This window comes from Geotrypetes seraphini, chromosome 2, assembly GCF_902459505.1.
Source record: "Geotrypetes seraphini chromosome 2, aGeoSer1.1, whole genome shotgun sequence".
Lineage (NCBI taxonomy): Eukaryota > Metazoa > Chordata > Amphibia > Gymnophiona > Dermophiidae > Geotrypetes > Geotrypetes seraphini.
Genome location: NC_047085.1, coordinates 453558379 through 453571826, shown reverse-complemented (window position 1 = coordinate 453571826; position 13448 = coordinate 453558379). Strand labels below are relative to the sequence as shown.

Below are 13448 nucleotides of genomic sequence, written 5' to 3'. Positions count from 1 at the left end.
TTGAGCCCTGGTACGGTCAAGGTAGTATGCAAGGGCACGCTTACAGTCCAGCGTGTGCAACGCCTGTTCCCCAGGATGAGAATGGGGCTTAGGGAAAAAGACAGGCAACACAATGGACTGGTTGAGGGGGAAGTCCGTGACCACCTTGGGAAGGAATTTAGGATGGGTATGCAGAACCACCTTGTCATGGTGAAAAACAGTGAAAGGAGGGTCGGCAACCAGTGCATGCATCTCACTAACCCTCCTGGCAGAGGTGATGGCAATGAGGAAAAGCACCTTCCATGTTAGAAGTTTGAGCGAAGTTGTGGCAAGAGGCTCAAAAGGAGGTTTCATGAGAGCTGATAAAACCACATTCAGGTCCCAGACGACAGGAGGAGGCTTCAGAGGTGGTTTGACATTGAAGAGGCCTCTCATGAACCGGGAAACCAAAGGATGAGCCGTAAGCGGTTTTCCGAGGATAGGCTCATGAAATGCAGTGATGGCACTGAGGTAGACTCTGATTGAGGTAGACTTGAGGCCAGCGTCGGAGAGAGAGAGCAAATAGTCCAATACAGTTTCCACCGCCAATGAGGTGGGATCGTGATGACGCAGTAGACACCAAGAGGAGAACCTGGTCCACTTCTGATGGTAACATTGGAGGGTGGCCGGTTTCCTAGATGCATCCAAAATGCAACTGACGGGCTGAGATAGATTCTCTGAAGAGGTTAGCCCGAGAGAAACCAAGCTGTCAGGTGGAGCGAAGACAGATTGGGATGTAGTAGAGACTGATGCTGCTGCGTAAGTAGAGTAGGAAACACAGGAAGAGGAATGGGCTCCCTGGAGCTGAGCTGAAGCAGGAGGGAGAACCAGTGTTGGTGAGGCCACCGAGGGGCGATGAGAATCATGGTCCCTGTCCCTGCGGAGTTTGGATAACGTCCGCAACATCAGAGGTAGAGGAGGAAAGGCATAGAGGAACCGATCCGTCCAGTCGAGCAGGAATGCGTCTGGGGTCAGACGATGAGGAGAGAAGAGTCTGGAACAGAATTGGGGCAGCTGATGGTTGTGAGGAGCTGCAAAGAGGTCCACATGTGGAATGCCCCAGCGAGCAAAGATGGAGAGGAGTGTTGGAGGGTCCAGAGTCCACTCGTGGGGTTGAAGGATGCGGCTGAGATTGTCGGCCAGGGAGTTCTGTTCGCCCTGGATGTATACAGCCTTGAGGAAGAGACTGTGGGTCGTGGCCCAGGTCCATATTCGGAGGGCCTCCTGACAGAGGAGGGGGGATCCGGTGCCGCTTTGCTTGTTTATGTAGTACATGGCAACTTGATTGTCCGTGCACAGGAGAAGAACCTGAGGGTAGAGAAGGTGCTGGAAGGCCTTGAGAGCATAGAACATGGCTCAGAGTTCCAGGAAATTGATGTGATGTTGACGCTCCTGAGGGGTCCAGAGTCCCTGGGTGCGTAGATCTCCCAGGTGAGCTCCCCACGCATAGGGGGAGGCATCCGTGGTTATGATCATGGAGTGAGGGGGTAGATGAAAGAGTAGACCCCTGGAAAGATTTGAGGAGTTCAACCACCAGTGAAGAGATTGCTGAAGAGACGATGTCACAGAGATGGGATGAGAAAGAAGATCCGTGGTCTGTGACCATTGGTTGGCAAGAGTCCATTGAGGTGTCCTGAGGTGGAGTCGCGCCAGAAGAAGCACATGGACCATCGAGGCCATGTGGCCCAGGAGGACCATCATCTGCCGAGCTGGGACAGAGTGATGAAGGAGCACCTGACGACAGAGATGGAGCAGGGTCCGTTGTCGGTCGGCGGGAAGAAACGCCCTCATCAGAGTGGTGTCCAGAACTGCTAAAATGAATTGAAGTCGCTGTGTGGGAAGTAGGTGCGACTTGGGGTAGTTGATCTCGAACCCCAGTAGATGGAGGAGCGAGATGGTGTGATGAGTGGCTTGTAGCACAAGCGGAGATGTAGGCGCTTTCACCAACCAATCGTCCAAGTAGGGGAACACCTGGAGGTCGTGAGACCTGAGGAAGGCCGCCACCACAATAAGGCACTTGGTGAACACCCTGGGTGATGATGCGAGGCCAAAGGGTAGCACTTTGTACTGATAGTGACGGTGCTGTATCTGAAACCGTAGGTAGCGACGTGAAGTCGGATTGATTGGGATGTGAGTGTAGGCCTCTTTGAGGTCCAGGGAACATAGCCAGTCGTGTTGAGAGAGAAGAGGGTAAAGCATGGCAAGGGAGAGCATTCTGAACTTCTCCTTGACCAGACACTTGTTGAGGTCCCTGAGATCGAGGATGGGACGGAGGTCTCCTGTCTTCTTGGGAACCAGGAAGTAGCGGGAGTAGAATCCCTGACCCCTTTGGTCCGGAGGCACCTCTTCGATGGCATTGAGAAGAAGGAGGGATTGGACCTCCCTCAGGAGGAGGGGGGTTTGGGAGGAGTGAGAAGCAGACTCTACGGGAGGATTGTCTGGTGGAAGAGTCTGGAAGTTGAGAGAGTAGCCGTGGCGAATGATGTTGAGGACCCATTGGTCTGATGTGATGACCTCCCAACGGCTGAGGAAGATTTGGAGGCGACCTCCGATAGGCTGAGGAAGAGGCAATGATGGTGGGAGACTGGCTATGCCCTGGAGGAAAAAGTCAAAAGGGCTGAGAAGGTTTTGACGGAGGAAGAGGCTTGGCAGGTTGGTAAGACTGTGAGCGAGCCTGAGTTTGATGGTGTTGACGAGGTCGGCGAGGCTGCTGTTGAGGCGGGATGAGAGGTCTGGCCGAGAACCTGCGTTGGTAGGTCTGGCCGAGAACCTGCGTTGGTAGGAAGACTGCTGTCTGTAGGGGCGAGCAGGCGGGGTCTTCTTTTTAGGCTTCACCAGGGTGTCCCACCTGGTCTCGTGAGCCGAGAGTTTTTGGGTTGTTGAGTCCAGGGACTCCCCGAAGAGTTCATCACCAAGACAAGGTGCATTAGCCAGGCGGTCTTGGTGGTTAATGTCGAGGTCAGAAACTCTCAACCAGGCCAGACGCCGCATGGCAGACGCTCGAGAGGTCAGCTCAAATGAGTCATAAATGGAGCGCACCATGAATTTCCGGAGTTGGAGCAGACTGGAAATTTGTTGTTGAAAAAGAGGTACCTTACGTTCAGGGACATATTTTTGTAAGGCGGAGAGTTGTTGCACCAGATGCTTCATGTAGAAGGAGAAGTGAAAGGTGTAATTATTTGCCCTGTTGGCCAGCATTGCATTCTGGAAAAGGCGCTTGCCAAACTTATCCATAGTTTTTCCCTCTCTGCCAGGAGGGGTGGAGGCATAGACACTGGAGCCCTGAGTTTTCTTTAAGGTGGACTCCACCAGGAGAGATTCATGGGGCAATTGAGGCTTGTCAAACCCTGGGATGGGAATGACCCGATACAAGCTATCCAATTTGCGAGGGGCCCCCGGGACAGTGAGGGGGTTCTCCCAGTTCTTATAAAAAGTTTCCCGTAGGATGTCATGTACGGGTAACTTGAGGAATTCCTTAGGAGGTTGCTCAAAGTCTAAGGCATCGAGAAAGGCCTGTGACTTTTTAGAGTCGGACTCTAAGGGAATGGAAAGAGCAGCAGACATCTCCCTAAGGAATTTGGTGAACGAGGACTGTTCAGGTTTTGAGACGGTATCAGTCACTGAAGGTTCCTCGTCCGTGGAGGAAGCGTCTTCCTCGGTACCGTGTGGGGATTCTTCCCATAAGTCTGGGTCCCTGATGTCGGGATGCGCACGGCGGGACATCGGTGTGGAGGGCTCGGCATGGCGAGTTTTGGAGAGAGACTTGCCAGAGCGGACCGAGGCGGTACCGGGTGAGGAAGACCGGTGCCATACCTGGTACCGAGGAGGATCGGCATCAGAGCGGGTCTGTACCGTAGGTTGGGAAAGATGTGGCTCAGCCGAGAGGACTGGAATGGAAGTGTTGAGCGGTACCGAGGGGGTCGACACCGATGGAACGGTGCAAGGCTCGGACCGGTCCCGTACCGGAAGGTGCTGTGCCAGCAACGCCGGCAACAGTTGTTGGAGCTGTTGTTGCAGCTGCTCCTGTAACTGTGTTTGGAGTATGGCCGCGATGCGGTCGTCCAGGGGAGGCACCAGTACCGCTTTTTTCTTCTTCGGTACCATAGGTGCCGCTCTACGCTCCGGCGATGAGGAGGCCGATGACGAGGCACTCACCGATATCGGAGCGGAGCGTTTGCGGGGTCGATGCGGTGCCAGGGTTGCCGGTGTCGCAACCGTGGCAGGAGGGCGCTCAAGGGAAGTGGAAGGCTTCTTAGCCGGCTTACCTGGGGCCAGCGACCCCGAAGAAGGATCCGGTGGAGTCGAAGTAGTCGGTGTCGACTTTTGCGGTGCTGTCGACGTCGCGGCAGATTCCATGGCAGATCCGGTACCGAATAGAATATTTTGCTGGATCTGCCTATTTTTTAAGGTGCGCTTTTTAAGCATAGCACAGCGGGTGCAGGTGTCCGCCCGATGCTCTGGACCCAAGCACTGCAGGCACCAATTGTGCGGGTCGGTAAGAGAGATCGGGCGTGCACACCGCTGGCACTTCTTAAAGCCCGGTTGAGGGGGCATGAAGGGAAACACGGCCTCCGCAAAATCAAAGTCGGAGGCCTGTATGGTGGCAACAGGCCTCGCCGGGGCCGGCCTGAAAAATAAAGAAAATCCGACAATTTTTTTTTTTGAAAATAAAAAGGAAAGTAACCCGAAGAGAAAAAAGAGAAAAACAACAAAAAATTACGCGAGCGGGAAGGCAGGAATTGATTTTTCAATGGCCGTTGAAAACACATGCGTTTTCTTCGCTCCGCGGAAACGAAGAAACTGGGGACCACGCTCTCCTCCGTCGAGCGGGAAGGCACCCGCGCATGCGCGGTGCGGTCAACTAGAACTTTCTAGTTAAAAGTGTCCGTACCGGGGCTCCGTCGGTGACGTCACCCATGCGTTAAGAATATGCTGCCTGCTTGTCCTGGGATAAAAGGAGGTATTGATGCTCCTGTATAATATTCTGGTGAGACTTCATTTAGAATATTGTGTACAATTCTGGATGGAGTTGATCAGAGGAAGGCTACTAAAATGTTGTATGGTCTTTGTCATAAGGCGTTTGGGTAGATTTAAAGATCTCAATATGTATACTTTAGAGCAGTGGTCTCAAACTCGCTGCCCAGGGACCACATGCGGCCCGCAAGGTACTATTTTGAGGCCCTCGGTATGTTTATCATAATCACAAAAGTAAAATAAAACAGTTTCTTGATCATATATCTCTTTATTATTATTTAGACTTAGCCAAAAGGAAAGATTTATAAACTATAAAGAGTTTTACCTCATGCAAAATTGTCATTTCTTTAATAAGACATTAACTATTTTTTCCTGAGGCTCTCCAAGTATCTTCAAATCCAAAATGTGGCCCTGCAAAGGGTTTGAGTTTGAGACCACTGCTTTAGAGGAAAGGCGGGAGAGGGGAGATATGATAGAGACGTTTAAATACCTACTTGGAATAAATGTGCATTAGTCAAGTGTCTTTCATTTGAAAGGAAGCTCTGGAATGAGAGGGCATAGGATGAAGTTAAGAGGTGATAGGCTCAGAAGTAATTAAGGAAATACAACTGTCTCCTGGAAGAGGTGGTGAAGACAGAGACTGTGTCTAAATTCAAGAAAGCATGGGATAGGCACATAGGATCTCTTAGAGAGAGGAAGAGATCTCTAACCTACTGATAACCATCCCAGACTACAAGATATTCAGAAAAGAACTAAAAACCATACTCTTCAAGAAATTTCTGAAACAATCCTGATATGATCCACTCTTTACAACCCTTAGAATGACAAAGGACCTACTCTCTACAACTCTAGAAAGGACAAATGTTCTTCCACTATACAACCTGAAAAACAATAAATGATCTTCCTTAGTTTCCCTTCCCTCCTAATTTCTTCCACTCCTCTCCACTTTTTACCATTCAGATACTGACATATGTTCAACCCTTTACAACTCTTTAAATGACAAATGATTTACTCGTTACAACTTTAGTAATGACTGATGTTCTTCCATTGTAACCCCCCCCCTTTTTTTTTTCATAAATCTTTTGTAATCCGCCTTGAACCGCAAGGTAATGTAATGTAATAATGGTTAATGTGGAAGGGCAGACTGACTTAATGTGGATGGCTTTAATCTGCCATCATGTTTCTATGGCTCTAAACATTACATCAAGCAGCAGATTTATTTTAATTAGGTAAAAGAGCAGATTTATTTTAATACCCTATTTTTAAATAATATAGTTTGTCTATTTTGATAATTTTACCAGACTGAAGAAAATGGTGAAAAATTCTCTGAACATTAGCAGCACCTTTTTGCTAGAATACATGCCTCAGCTAAATTCTCACCTATTTTTCATAAGTCTGAGCTCCCGTTTACGTGTTGCTTCTTCTGCTAGCTGCTGAGGACTGTGCAAAGTTCCCGGTGATGCAGCCATTACTACGCCTTGTGGCAAAGCTGTAGTTGGAGTACGGATCTGGTAGGCTGGCATGTCTCCAGTGGCAGCTGTAATACAAAACAATATTTCATAAGCCAAGGTAGGCACCTACTTTCTTTTGTAGACTACTAGTGTAATGGATATGTACGTGTGTATACACTTAGATGTGAGCACTTAAGCCTGAATAGTACTTACATGCATATATGGTACTGTTATGGAAATTTTTGCACATAACTGTTGTGTAAATGTTAACACCTACTTAATACAATTACACCCAGAAATAAAGGATACGGTTGCCACTCCATTTCTTGTTTTAGCATACTCTAACAGAGAGATTTAGCCCAATAAATTTTCTAGTAGTGTACCTTGTTTCAGAAAATTCTTTTATGTTAATTACGTTTTTGTATTTCACTGACTTCTCTATTTAGTACAGAAATGTTTTTTAAAAAATACTTTCCACAGACAGTAGAATGGGGCGGACTATTACCGAACCAAGTTTTTGTCCCACATGGCATCTGCAACTAAAGTATAAAGGGAAGTTTCAAGTTTCAAGTTTATTAGGATTTTATATACCGCCTATCAAGGATATCTAAGCGGTTTTTACAATCAGGTACTCAAGCATAGGACAGAGATTGATATTTTTGCCTCCACTCCCTTCCCTTCCCCACTCCAGAAAGGTGTTCTATTGTCACAGTTTTTGTACTGAAAAGAAACAATTATTGAAACTCATTCACAAGTAATCAAGAAAACTGAATAAGTTCATAGTACTTTGCTATTTTGCTGTACTCTTCATACACTTGATAGTATCCCAGCGCTATCATAAACATTCATTAAACATCTCAGTACAATTCACCAGACCTCAGTAATTTTCATTCACAGCACAATACATCTAAAATCGGGGGAAAAGTACAATTTTAAGTTTTTCTCTATGACATTTTGCTGCTTGCCTTCAGATCCTGCACATCGAACCAATCTGTACTGCAACCTGAATCTCAGGGACACTAATATTAAAGCTAGTCCCCCTGTTTGAGGGGTTGAACAAAACTTCACTGTGGATAAATGCACATCAATCAAGACCAATAGGATGTACAAAAACTTTATCACTCAGGGTAGTTAGAAGACAAGACTCCGCCCAATTCTTCTCTACTAAGGTCAATGTCACCCTTGGCCTAAACATCAATCTTATACTGTCTCTCAAAGGAATGCAGTAATGACCAAGCCACTACCCTGCAAACATCTTCAAGAGCCATGAGCTCTGACTAAGAAGTTGCTTGAGACATAGTCAAATAAGCTTGGAGTCCTAATGATACCACCTACAGTTAAGAATATAGGCCACCTCTATTGTTGCTTTAATCCAGCATGCCAAGGAAGACTTAGAGGCCACCTCATCCTTTGCATGGCCCTTGAAACAAAACAAAGTTTTTGTCACTTCCAGGCAATACAAGAGAACTCCACACCACACCCAATTTATGGAGTGCTCAATCTGATTCCATCTTTGTACTAAAGTACCAGTTTTTAAGGAAAGGCCCTTCAAAGAGGCTTGCCACTAGGGCTCAAAGTGAGGACTAGTTAGCGCTTTGATCATTAGATTAAGATCTTATTGTGGCACTATACTCACAACAGTGGATAGAAATGCTTGAGTCTCCACAAGAAAATTCACTATATCTTCCTGCGCCCAGAGGCACCCCATTCACTTAACCTTTAAACTGCTACCTGCAGTTTAGACACATAAGGCTAACCTTTTGTAAGAAGGTTAATGACATAATACAAGTCTATATTGCAGGGAGCTAACCCTGTTGCAAACACCATTGTCCAATAACAATCATATGTAGACATACTGTATACTCAAATATAAACCAATCTGAATATAAACCGAGGTATACTTTTTTCCCTCCAAAAAGGGGAAAAAAAAGGTTGACTTAAAAAAAACCAAGGTTAGAAATTTGGGTTATCAAGGTGAGCCAATCTATTGACTGTTCACCCTCCCTCCCCATCAGCTATCTTGTAAGTCACTAAACATAATTCAAATATCTGTGATGCATACTGTATATCCCAAAGCTAACATATTCACAACAAGTCTCCTACATAGGAAAACGCAACTACAAGCAAACACAAACTTAAATGTAGACAAAAATCAAACTTAAACCTCAAGAAGCCATATGAAGTTTAACACCACAGAAAGAGAAACAGCACTCTATACTTTAGAATATAAAAAGAAAGCAGTGTAAATTTACAGTAAAACTGCATTTTCTGTTCATTAAATTAAAAATAAAATTATTTTTTTCTACTTTTGTTGTCTGGCCATTTTATTCATGTTTATCCCAGTTTCTGCTTTCTTCTGTCTTTTTTTAATTTCTTTCCAAGGTCTTCAGTCTATCTGCTTCTTTTCTCATTCCTGTCTTCACTTTCTCTCCTACATCCATCTCTGACTTTAACCTTTTTCTTTCAGTTTTCATAGAAACATAGAAATAGACGGCAGATAAGGGCCCACGGCCCATCTAGTCTGCCCACCTTAATGTCCCTCCCCTACCTTTGCCCTGTGAAGAGATCCCATGTGCCAATCCCATTTGGCCTTAAAATCAGGCACGCTGCTGGCCTCAATCACCTGTAGTGGAAGACTATTCCAGCGATCAACCACTCTTTCAGTGAAAAAGAATTTCCTGGTGTCACCTCGTAGTTTCCCGCCCCTGATTTTCAACGGATGCCCTCTTGTTGTCGTGGGACCCTTGAAAAAGAAGATATCTTCCTCCGCCTCGATGCGGCCCATAAGATACTTGAACGTCTCGATCATGTCCCCCCTCTCTCTGCGCTCCTCGAGCGAGTATAGCTGTAATTTGTCAAGCCGTTTTTCGTATGGTAGATCTTTGAATCCCGAGACCATCCGGGTGGCCATTCTTTGCACCGACTCCAGTCTCAGCACATCCTTGCGATAATGCGGCCTCCAGAATTGCACACAGTATTCCAGGTGGGGCCTCACCATGGATCTATACAATGGCATAATGACTTCCGCCTTACGACTGACGAAACCCCTTCGTATGCAGCCCATGATTTGTCTTGCCTTGGACGAAGCCTGCTCCACTTGATTGGCAGACTTCATGTCCTCACTGACGATTACCCCCAAGTCTCGTTCTGTTACCGTTTTTGCTAGGATCTCGCCATTAAGGGTATAAGACTTGCATGGATTCTGGCTGCCCAGGTGCATAACTTTGCATTTTTTGGCATTGAAGTTGAGTTGCCATGTCCTAGACCATCGCTCCAGTAGGAGTAGGTCGTGCATCATGTTGTCGGGCACTGAATCTTCATCTGTTGTGCATTTGCCCACTACATTACTCAGTTTGGCGTCATCGGCGAATAATGTTATTTTACCTCGAAGCCCTTCTGCCAAGTCTCTTATAAAGATGTTGAATAGGATTGGGCCCAAGACTGAGCCCTGTGGTACTCCACTAATCACCTCCGTCATTTCGGAGGGGGTGCCGTTCACCACCACCCTTTGGAGCCTACCTCCAAGCCAGCTCCCAACCCATTTCGTCAATGTGTTACCTAATCCTATAGAACTCATCTTGCTCAGTAACCTGCGGTGTGGTACGCTATCGAATGCTTTGCTAAAGTCCAGGTACACGATGTCCAGGGACTCCCCAATATCCAGCTTCCCCGTTACCCAGTCAAAGAAGCTGATCAGGTTGGATAGGCAGGATCTCCCCTTAGTAAATCCATGTTGTCGGGGATCCTTCATTTATTTTTCTGCATCTCTATCTGCTTCTATTTCTCCAGATTATTTTTTTGCTAACTCTTCCTTCTCTCCCTTCTTCCAGCATCTTTTCTTCCCTCTCTTTCCTCTTCTATTTTCACTCTTCTAACCTGTATCTACTGTCTTGCCCCTCCATCCAGCAAATCCTCTCCCCTTTTTTCTCCAATACCTCATCTCTCTCTCTCTCTTCCTCCACCAACATCCAAGATTTCTCCCCATCACCTTTTATCCTTTGCTTCTTTCAACAGAGTTGTGGGTCAAAGGCAAGCCCAACATGCAAGGTGAGCAGCTGATTCTTCCCTGCAGTGGCACTCCTCCATGCTGGCAGCCGGGAGGAGTGAGGAGTCAGTAGTACATCTGGATTGTGAGCCTTTGGTCCTGTCCCGGTACCCGCTAAACCGGCTGCCAATAATAAAGCCAGATGCCGCGGGGGCCTTCCCTCTTGCTAAATCGCTATAGGCTCTGCCAGTCTTGATTCCACCCCTCAAAATCAGGAAGTAACTTCAGAGGGGGGCAGGATTGAGACTGGCAGAGCCTTTAGCGATTTGGCATGAAGGAAGCCCCTGCAGTGTCTGGCTTCGTTATTGCCAGCAGATTTAGCAGGATCAAGATAAGAACAAAGGCAGGCTGCTCACAATCCGAATGCGTTGCTGACTCCTCACTCCCCCCCCCTCCTCCCGGAGGCCAGCAAACAGCATGGAGGACTGCCGCCAGGAGGAATCAGCTGCCTGCCTTGCATGTTGGGCTTGCCCCTGACCTGAGACTCCATACCCCATAGCCTGGTAGGCTTAAATTTGGATATTTGTTTAAACTACGGTAGTAGACTCAAATATAAACTGAGATCCCCATTTTTTGGGCCCAAAAATCTGTTTATATTTGAGTATATACAGTATACGAGGAACATAAAAGTCCTGTAAATTTTCAACAAGGTAACAATGATTGACACAGAGTATCCCTTGAACCTAAATTGCCTTTATGAAGGGCCAGGCCATAAAAAAACCTGCTGCAAAACAACCCAGTATCTTGATGGCAATACTGGGTGGCCTAATAAACAGCATATCAGGTTCATATACCGGGGCAGTGAGATCAGTCTAAAACCACTAGGATAACAAAAAAATGGGTGAGAAGCAATTTGTCAAAGAACTGATCAGATGTCAAGGAGAGAAGATATATGGGGAAGGAGGATCCCTACCTGGGCCAGGGTTGTAGGCTAATTTTTCACTGTCCCAATTTTTGCGATATCGTAGAATATGTAATTCAACAGAAGAATATAAAGCAAGGATTCCTGGATTATGTCACAAATTAGAATCTAGAGCAGTGGTGCCCACACTTTTAAAATGACCAAGTCAATATGATCTACCAACAATAAAATTTTTAAAAACACAAAGCACACTGTATGCAGAAAAAAAGCACAGTAACTTACCATAACAGGTGTTATCTAGGGACAGCAGGCAGATATTCTCACATATGTGTGACATCAACCACAGAGCCCCGATGCGGACAGCTTCACAAGCAAACTTGCTTGAAGAACCTTTAGAAAGTTCGCGACTGCCGCACCACGCATGCACGAGTGCCTTCCCGCCCGACGTAGGGCACGTGTCTCCTCAGTTCAGATATCTAGCTAAGAAGCCTACCAGGGAAGGTGGGTGGGTTGTGAGAATACCTGCTTGCCTGCCTGGATAACACCTGTTATGGTAAGAAACAGTGCTTTATCCTAGGACAAGTAGGCAGCATATTCTCACATATGGGTGACCTCTAAGCTAACCAGAATGGGATGGTAGGAGTGTTGACAATTTAGGAGAATAAATTTTGTAATACTGCCTGGCCAAAGTGGCCATCCCATCTGGAAAAGGAATTCAGACAATAATGAGAGGTGAAGGTATGAACCGAGGACCAAGTGGCAGCTTTGCAGATTTCCTCAATAGGAGTAGATCTAAGGAAAGCTACAGATGCCACCATGGCTCTAACTTTATGGGCTGTGACTTGACCCTCTAGATGCAGTCCAGCCTGAGCATAGCAGAAAGAGATGCAAGCAACCAACCAGTAGGAGATGGTTCTCTTGGAAACTGGATGTCCCAACTTGTTTGGATCAAAGGAGACAAATAGATGAGAAGATCACTGCAGCATAGTCCTTTGTAAGTAGAAAGCCAAAGCACGCTTGCAGTCCACAGTATGAAGAGCTGTTTCTCCTGAGTGAGAATGAGGCTTTGGAAAAAGCACTGGAAGTACAATGGATTGATTGAGATGAAATTCTGAAAAAACTTTTGGTAAGAATTTTGGATGAGTACAGAGGACCACATTGTCATGATGGAATACTGTGAAAGGTGGGTCCCCTACTAAAGCTTGTAGCTCACTGACTCTGCGAGCAGATGTGAGAGCAATGAGAAAAAAAACACTTTCCAAGTGAGATATTTCAGATGAGCCATAGACATTGGTTCAAATGGAGGCTTCATCAATTTAGCAAGAACCACATTGAGATCCTAAACCACTGGAGGCAGTTTGAGAAGTGGTTTGACATTGAAAAGTCCTTTCATAAATCTGGAAACTATAGGATGAGCAGATAAAGGTTTCCCCTCCAATGGCTGATGGAAAGCAGCAATTGCACTGAGATGGACTCTAATAGAGGTTGATTTGAGGCCTGATTGTGATAAATGAAACAGGTAATCCAGAACTGAAGACAAGGAGGTGGACTGAGGCTCCTTGTGATGAAGAGCACACCAAGCAGAAAACCTAGTCCATTTTTGGTTGTAACATTGCCTAATGGCAGGCTTCCTGGAAGCCTCTAAAATGTCCTGAACAGATTGAGAGAACTATAGATTGGTAGTTACGTTGAAAGGTACCAAGCTGTCAGGTGCAGAGACTACAGATTGAGATGGAGAGAACCCTGACTGTGTAAGCAGAGATGGAAAAACTGGTAGAAGTAGTGGCTCCCTGTTGCTGAGTTGAAGTAGAAGGGGGAACCAAGGTTGTCTGGGCCACCGAAGAGCTATTCTATTTTTTAAAAATGCCTACAGTTAGGTCCCTAGATTGGTGCACCAAGCCAATTTTTTTTAAAATTGGCACTGATAATCAAAAGTGTTATTAAAACTATATATATATATATTTTTTAATTAGAAGGTAGACGCCTAACTCTTCGATGTAGGCATCTACCAAAAAAGATGCGTAGTTTGGGCATGGATTCAGTTAGGTGCCTACCAGCACCTAAGTTGATTGTACAAATGGCGCTTAATTTTGATTAA

At 46.2% G+C, this 13448-nt stretch overlaps 1 protein-coding gene across 6 annotated transcripts in view; it reads right to left on the bottom strand.

The window, feature by feature from the left end:
* The window catches only part of CREM (cAMP responsive element modulator), a 225475-nt gene that overhangs the window by 42756 nt on the left and 169271 nt on the right, over positions 1-13448 (bottom strand). For all 6 annotated transcript variants that reach the window (XM_033931521.1, XM_033931524.1, XM_033931522.1 and 3 more), the window contains one exon: positions 6373-6529. In XM_033931521.1, coding sequence (XP_033787412.1) covers positions 6373-6529 — 157 coding nt within the window. The remainder of the gene's footprint in view (positions 1-6372; positions 6530-13448) is intronic.